Source organism: Arachis hypogaea, chromosome 15 (genome assembly GCF_003086295.3).
Source record: "Arachis hypogaea cultivar Tifrunner chromosome 15, arahy.Tifrunner.gnm2.J5K5, whole genome shotgun sequence".
Taxonomy (NCBI): Eukaryota; Viridiplantae; Streptophyta; class Magnoliopsida; order Fabales; family Fabaceae; genus Arachis; species Arachis hypogaea.
The window spans coordinates 26,006,296-26,014,320 of NC_092050.1; the positions used below are offsets into that span (position 1 = coordinate 26,006,296).

The following is an 8,025-nucleotide window of genomic DNA, read 5'->3' on the forward strand; positions in this document are numbered from 1 at the left end:
TTTTTTATTTTATTACACATAATAATAACATAATAAGTTTTTTAATATCTTATTTAATTCAAAATTTATAAATTTTATATTTTCTAAAAATTAAATAATTTTTAAATTTTTTATATTTATTTTTAAATATTTTTTATTTTTTATTTTTAAATTATTTTATTAAATTTATAATTTTAAAAATAAAAATATAAAAATTAATCTCTTAAAAACAATAAAAAAAATAACAGTCACATAATTATCAAAATAGAAATATGTTTTTAACTTTTTTTTTGTCTTTTTAAAATACGTGTCGCATATACCTCTCTTATCTCGTTTACACTATAAACGAAATATATGCAAAATTATCTCATTTACATATAAACGAGATAAAAAAGATATTTATTCCGTAAATATTTTTAAAATTATTTATTTTAATAATTATTACATTTATTTAATTTATAAAAATAAAAAAATCCGTTATGTTCAGCTCGATTTTCGGTTTTAAAATAAAAAACCTGAACTAAAGAAAAAATATTGCGAAAATCCCAAAATACCCTTAACCCTAACACTCCCCTCACTAACCCTAACACTGTAACACACACTCTCCTTAGTCCTCACAGTTACAGCCCCCCGCCCCCTCCACTCTCCACTCTCCACTCTCCCCCGGCGGACAGCGTCACAGCGCCGTTGCCTACTCCCATTCCTCCGTTTCGCAGCCGGAGTCGCATTCCTCCGTTGCAGAGCCGTCTACTTCCTCAGTCCGCTGCCGCCATCATCCTCCACACCTTCCTCCACGCTCTCTGAATCTCTAGAATGGAGATGCCTCAGGTAATTTTATTTGTTTCCAAATTATTTGTTTCTAATTTCTAATTTTATCTTGTTATAATTTATCACATTTCATCTTTTGAATTTGAATAAAATTAAAATTAGCTTTTGCTGAATTTTTATTTATGGGGTTGCTGAATTCTGATGAACAGAATTTGTATTCCTGGGGGGTTGCTGCTGAGCTGTTTTTTTTTCCTGTTCTGAACTGATTTTTTTTCCTTCTGATTTCTGCTTATGATGAATTGTTGTTGGTTCTGATTTTTGGGGCAGGGTTTTGGTTATGTTCTGATTTTTGGTTATGATTATTTGTTCTTGGTTCTAATTATTTGGTTCTAATTTTTTTTTTCCATCACAGGGAAAGTGAGAACATTGGTGACACAGAAAACAGTTTAAAAACCGGAAAACCAAGCCAATCCAATTAGTGCTCGATATTTTCTTTCCAAGGGCATTTTAGTGCATAGCAAGAGACATGGCTGTGGCGGCTAATTGTGCAAGAAAAACCCTCCAACTAGCTTCTTCTTCCTCCGCTGGAACCCTCTTTTCTCGTCGATCTTTTCCCCTTGTTAAACTCAATGGCTTACCTTCTTCTCCTTCTAGAACTTATACCCAAAAGCGCTCACACTCCTTTCCAAGGTGAGCTCATTTCCCCCTTCGTTTATGTGCCCCTTACCTGAATCATAACAGTTTTGGTTGTGTCTTTTAGGGTTCCGGAGCAGTTAGCAGGTGTTGCACAACTAGTGTCTCTGACGCCATTACATAGCGCTACTGCCTCTGCCTTGTTCACTTCTCTCCTCTCTTTGCACAATACTAACTGGGGTTGTCTCTCTGAAGGTACCATTTCTTCCTTCTCCCACTTTTCTTCACATTTTACCTCACCTATTATGCTCTACTAAGTTTATACCATCCACTTTAATCTTATCATTTCTATTATCAATACCATAGTTATGAGTGTAGTTTTTACTTTTTTATGCATTTTCATCCAATTATAGCTCCCCTAAATTCCTAATGATAATTGAAAAACATGCGTGCACTGTCCCAAAATTCTGTCATTCCTACCACACTGAATTTCGGAATTTGCTCCTCCTCTGCTCTAGCGCTCCTTCATACTTCACCTTCCTCTTCCAATTCAAACCCAACCACCTTCTCGAACCTCACTACCCTCCTACAAGGTCATGTTCCCCGTTCTCACCTTCTCCAAATCCATGCACGTATTTTCCAACTTGGCGCTCATCAGAACAACCTCATAGCTACCCGTCTCATTGGCCACTACCCTTCTCGCATTGCTCTCCATGTGTTTCATTGTCTCTACAGTCCAAATATCTTCCCTTTCAACGCCATTATCAGAGTCCTTGCTGAAGAGGGTTGCTATCTCGACTCCTTTTCCATGTTCAAGGGTCTGAAACAGCATCTACTTTCGCCCAATGGCTTGACCTTCTCGTTCCTCCTCAAGGCATGCATTCAGTCCAAAGATGCTTGCTTTGTTGAACAGGTTCATACCCATGTTCAGAAGACGGGCTTCCTATCTGACCCTTTTGTATGTAATGGCTTGGTTGCTGTATATGCCAAAGGCTTTAGTGATTTAGTGTCTGCACGTAAATTGTTCGATGAAATTCCTGACAAAAGTGCAGTTAACTGTTGGACTTCCTTGATTGCTGGTTATGCCAAGTCTGGCCAAAGTGAGGAGGTTCTGCAGATTTTTTATGCAATGATTCGCCAGAATTTGCATCCCCAAAGTGATACCATGGTCAGTGCTTTATCAGCTTGTTCCAGCCTTGAGATGCCTAGAATTGAGAAATGGGTTGGGGCTCTCTCAGTATTGGTTGATGACGACATGAATCCTAAAGAACTTTGCCTTGATTCAGTTAACACTATCCTTGTTCATTTGTATGGTAAATGGGGAATGATTGAGAAGAGTAGAGAAAGGTTTGACCGAATTTCTGTAGCAGGAAAAAGAAGTGTAATTCCTTGGAACACTATGGTAAGTGCATATATTCAAAACGGGTGCCCTGTGGAGGCTCTAAGTCTTTTCCGCATGATGGTTAAAGAACAAACCGTTAGTCCTAACCACATTACAATGGTGAGTGTGCTTTCGGCATGTGCTCAAATTGGTGATATGAACCTTGGTGGTTGGGTTCATAATTACTTGATATCTACAAGACATAAAGATACGATTGGGTCAAACAGAATTCTCGCCACAGCTTTGGTTGATATGTATTCTAAATGTGGCTGTTTAGATAGGGCAAAGGATGTTTTCGAGCATACAGTATCCAAAGACGTCATCTTATTCAATGCAATGATCATGGGTCTTGCAGTAAATGGTGAGGGAAAGGATGCAGTGAGACTCTTCTACAAAATGCCAGAATTTGGCCTACAACCCAATGCCAGTACAGTTCTTGGAGTTCTATGTGCATGCAGTCATTGTGGGATGTTGGACACAGGGCGCAGGATATTCAAAGAAATGATTTATTCCACTTCTCTCAAATTAGAACATTATGCCTGTTACATTGATCTTCTTGCAAGAGTTGGATGCATAGAAGAAGCTCTTGAGGTTGTGGCTTCCATGCCTTTCAAGCCAAACAATTTTGTGTGGGGTGCATTGCTTGGGGGTTGCTTGCTCCACTCTAGAGTTGAGCTTGCCCAAGAGGTTTCGATGAAGCTTGTTGAAGTAGATCCAGATAATTCAGGAGGGTATGTGATGCTGGCCAATGCACTTGCATATGATAGCCAATGGAGTGATGTCTCTGCACTGAGGTTGGAAATGAAAGAGAAGGGAATCAAGAAACAGCCAGGAAGTAGTTGGATTAGTGTTGATGGAGTTGTACATGAATTTCTTGTTGGCCATTCCTCACATCCTCATATTGAGGCCACATATCATACATTGAATGGATTAGTGAAGCATATGAAAGCATCAACCCATTGTCAGCTCGTGTGCTATTACTAGATATGTTGTCAATGTTTAGGGTTCAGTTTAAAAATTTTAGTTAATTTGTTTTTTCTTGTAATGAATTCCATTTCACCAAAAAAGAAAAGAAAAGAAAGGTCATCTAATAAGTTAGCTGTTAATATTCAGTTAAGTTGAGAGAAGAGTCTTACGAAGTGTTGTTTAATATTAGTTTTCTATAATTTACAAAAGAAACACTTGGCCAACAGATGGGGCTTCTTTAAGTTATAGCTATTCTAAAATGAAGGGTAGGTAGCTAGTTTGATAGAAGAGAAGTGCATAAAACTCTACAAGACAAAAGAATTGACTAGCTATAATCTAACTGAGCCAGGTAACATGGCAGGGAGTGTAATTAGATTAAAAGGAATATTGATAAATAAACCTTGAGGATGATATTTTTGTCTTTTTCAAGGAAGTATACTTTGGTTTTATAAATATGTTGGCACTTTATGCTTCTATACCTCTACATTCTGCTTTATATGATGGCCATTTTGTTACTTCATAACTTTATGAGCATTCCTTTCCTGGCTTCACCAAATCATCAAAATAAAGGTGATACTGTGTTAGGATTTTTACATTATGGGGTATTCTGTTGTAATCATGTTTAAAACAGTGATTATTGAATATGTTCATTATTATGTTTCACTTTTCATTAGTATCTAGATTGTGCTTGTCATGTTTGTGTAGGGCAATGCTTTTAGTTCTGCAAAAACCTCCTGGTCCTGGGTTTGAAACCTTTATACAGTTAGCAGCATTATTGACTCTTAGATGACTAATTTGAACACTGAATCTAATCTAATAATAAACCTTGTGTTTCAGAATTCAGATTAAAACCCAGGATACGTAAAAGTAAAAAGAGACTGTCTATTAATGTTATTAACCCAAGAAACCTGACAGTTATTTTGTTTATGGTGGGACAGGTTTTGCAACACCTCTATAGCAAGCAGCTGAAGATGATAACTTTGCCTTCAAGTTATCCTGTTACCATTAGGTGCGGGTTTGTTTTAGTACTGGTTTCTGTTAGATACTATGATTAATAATGTTATTTGATTAAATTTTCTTAACTCACTGAAAGTGTCAAAGTGTATACTCTAGTCTTGTCATTTGAAAGGTGCCTCAATTTCGGGAACCTTCCAATGTAGAATGTGTGCAGTTTTTTTAAGCAATTTTGTTATGCTTGAACCGTCATTAAAAACAGCAACAGACAAATGCTACTGGTGAGTTTATGATTGATGAGGTTGTGAGCCTATGCTAGAGTAATTTTTTCACCTCCTCTACATTGAGTCATGTTATCCATACTCATCTTTTCATAATATTTTTTGTAAACCAAACCAACCCATTCTACTGCACTATTAGATAGTGTGTGAGACATCCCATACGGCATGTGCCCCATTTTACATCTAATTTCTCAGTTATAACATTTTCATATGCAATTCAACTTTCGTAATAATGGATGCATATCAAGTATTTAGAATGACATAGCTTACTGTATGTGCTGCATGTTGGAGCCAATAGTTTGTTGAATGATGATAGAAAAGGTTTGTTGACTTATTGAACCAATAGATTCACGAAATGCTTTTCGGTGATCCAAGCCTTGTTTTTATTAGTTTGATGTGAAAGTAGTTGATATAAGGAAGATACACATTAAAGATTGCCAAGCTTCTTAAAGCCAAAATAAGTAAATGATCAAAATCAAAATTCAAAAGTAGACGGTGCAGTAGTTGTTTTGCATGTATATATTTCTATAGGACTCAAAATAATGAAAGATAGGATACGTTTTATCTGCTATTCGACATCTCGACCGTGGGGCCCGTTCTCCAGATATTGACGCGCCAATTTGCGGTCACACACAGATGAAGAGTGAAGACCCATCATTTATTTCAAATCATTCTAAGCTTTTTTTTTTTTTTCTTCTTTAATTTATAACATTAAGCATTTCAGAAGCGAGCAAAGCTGCAAAGGTCTATGAATGCCACACGGGTGTGGATTTTCTCCTCCCATCGTAAAGAGAAAAGACTTGCTAAATATGAAAATGATATTTCGACTAAAAGGAAAATGAGATCAGACCGAATCGAAAAAAAAAAGAAAAAAAAAAGCTGAAAATGAGGCGCGTTTTTTTTTTTTATATCGTAATAAAATGGAGTTAAGATTTAAAGTGGTTTCTAAAGTTGGGAAATGGATTCTCTCAATTGTATGGATTCTCTCCATTGTTAAAAAAAATTGAGAGTGTAAAGTGTGATCTCTAACCTTTCATTGCTCTCTCTCTCATATTTATTCTTGGTCTCACTTACAAAATTAATGGTGAGAGATCACACTTTACTCCCTCAATTGTAAAAAAAATTGACAGGATCCCTTCTCCTAAAGTTGCACTCGAGTCTCAAAGTGATCCCTAAAATTAATAATTACTCAAAAGGGACTCATAGTCGTCCTTAAGACAATTTTCGTCCATCTCTTGCCACTGGAAAACTAAGCTGGACTAAAACTACGTTGCTTTGTACTTAAAAAAAAAAACTTTCAAGTCTCTCCTCCCCAACCCTACCCTCTCACACTAAGCACTCAACACTGTTCTCTCACTCACAACGGCAGAGGCAAGCTTTCCTCAACATTTTCTGTCGTTGCCTCTCGTCAGCCTCCATCTCGGTGCTGCGCCGCTCGTCCGCTTCCTAACCTAGTCTTTCACACTCCCCAATCTGCTTTCCCTCACCACCACGAAATCGAGGTGCTCTCCGACCACGCCGTCCTGATTTCGCACTTTTCCCTGTTTTCAAGCGCTCCGTCAACCGCCTCCACTCCTCCGTCGCCACCGTCATGCTCTCGAGCACGTCGCACTCGCCAGCGACTCCAAGTCCCACCAACAGCTCCACAACAGCGGCAGCTTTTCGTTCCTCGAGAATGTCTCTCACGGGCAACTCCAGGCGCTCTCCACCGTCCCAGCTAACAGCCCTTCCCTCTCTACTCGTCGCCGTCTGCGCTTTTCTTTTGTCTCCTCTCTATCTTCCTCTGCATCATTCTTCTCTTCTCTGTGGCCAAGGTGAGTTTTTTTAATTTTTTTAGTTATTTAATCTTTATTGTTTAATATTTTAGGTGATTGTTGCTGTTGCTGATGCTGTTTTAATGTAGCTTCAATAGTTAATTTTTTGTTGTTTTTCATTCTGTAATTATTACTGATTTTTTTGTGATGGTTGCTGTTTAGGTTGATTGATACTTGCTATTTAGGTTAATTGATCTTGTCTGATTGTTGTTGGTTCTTTTATTGTGATCTTTTGTGATTATTGGTTTTCTTAACTCTGTGATCTTTGCTGGTTCTGATGATGTTGCTACTATGAAGTTGAAGAAGAAGAAAAACAGTGTAAAGAAAAGAATTGGTGAAGATAATTGGGGATTAAGTTTTTTTATAAATACAAAACTACGTCGTATTGGGGATTAGATTTTTTTTTTATAAATATAAAACAACGTCGTTTCAGTCCAGCTTAGCTCTCCAATGGTAAGGATGGACAGAAATTATCTTAGGGACTACTATGAGTCTCGGAGTGTAATTTCGGAGACGAATTTAAATAATTATTAACTTCACTTTGAGGCTCAAGTACAACTTTAAAAACTACTTTAAGACTTAATTCTAATAATGTGTGATATGCTCCGTTATTTTTGTTATTGTGCGATTTACACGGCTATGGGACTGCTTTTTCTTTTCAGAGAGTGGTAAATAAATTTTTATTTCGTAAAACACAAAACGTCAATCACGTCTTGAGTAAACAAATTTCTTTTACAATTTTTAAACATAAAATGGCATTGACGTGTTGCTTTCTTTATGTTTTTTTAATTAAAAAAAAATAAAAATGTCACTAACGTGATATTTTAACAATTTTTAAAAATATAATTCGGTCAAAACATCACTACCATATTACAAAAAGAGTAAAAACATTAATAACGTTTCGTGAAAACGTCAACGACATTTTATTCTAAAAGAATTAAAAAAATATAAAATTAACTATAAAAGAAGCATTGTATTGTGCTAAAATACAGTAGTGGAGTTGTTCTTTATTTGGAGAACTCAGATTCTCCATATTCAGACAGTGAAAAACTGTGTGATAAGTGTATAAAATAGAGTGTTATGTTAGTTTAAAAATATACTATAATGGTCAGATTTTACCTCATATACATGAGGACGTGAGCTTTTTATGTGAAAATTCATATGTTATTGTTGTTCCTCTTTCAATAACATATGAAGAACTTAAGAATATACTTTCTCAAAGTGTAGATCATCAAGTGCTAAAGAAAGT

General features: G+C 36.3%; 1 protein-coding gene across 1 annotated transcript; it reads left to right on the forward strand.

Moving 5' to 3' along the window:
• Window positions 1-469: 469 nt before the first annotated feature.
• Window positions 470-5,018, forward strand: LOC112750023 (uncharacterized). Its single transcript, XM_025798513.3, has 4 exons — window positions 470-807; window positions 1,160-1,437; window positions 1,508-1,635; window positions 4,666-5,018. The coding sequence occupies exons 2-4, from the start codon at window positions 1,274-1,276 to the stop codon at window positions 4,683-4,685; spliced, it is 312 nt and encodes a 103-aa protein (XP_025654298.1). The 5' UTR covers window positions 470-807; window positions 1,160-1,273; the 3' UTR covers window positions 4,686-5,018.
• Window positions 5,019-8,025: the final 3,007 nt, after the last annotated feature.

Coding starts and splice junctions, on each gene's coding strand:
- LOC112750023 (XM_025798513.3), top strand. CDS start 1,274: ATGGCTGTGGCGGCTAATTGTGCAAGAAAAACCCTCCAACTAGCTTCT. Junction 1,438..1,507: donor CGCTCACACTCCTTTCCAAG/GTGAGCTCATTT, acceptor TGTGTCTTTTAG/GGTTCCGGAGCAGTTAGCAG. Junction 1,636..4,665: donor CTGGGGTTGTCTCTCTGAAG/GTACCATTTCTT, acceptor ATGGTGGGACAG/GTTTTGCAACACCTCTATAG.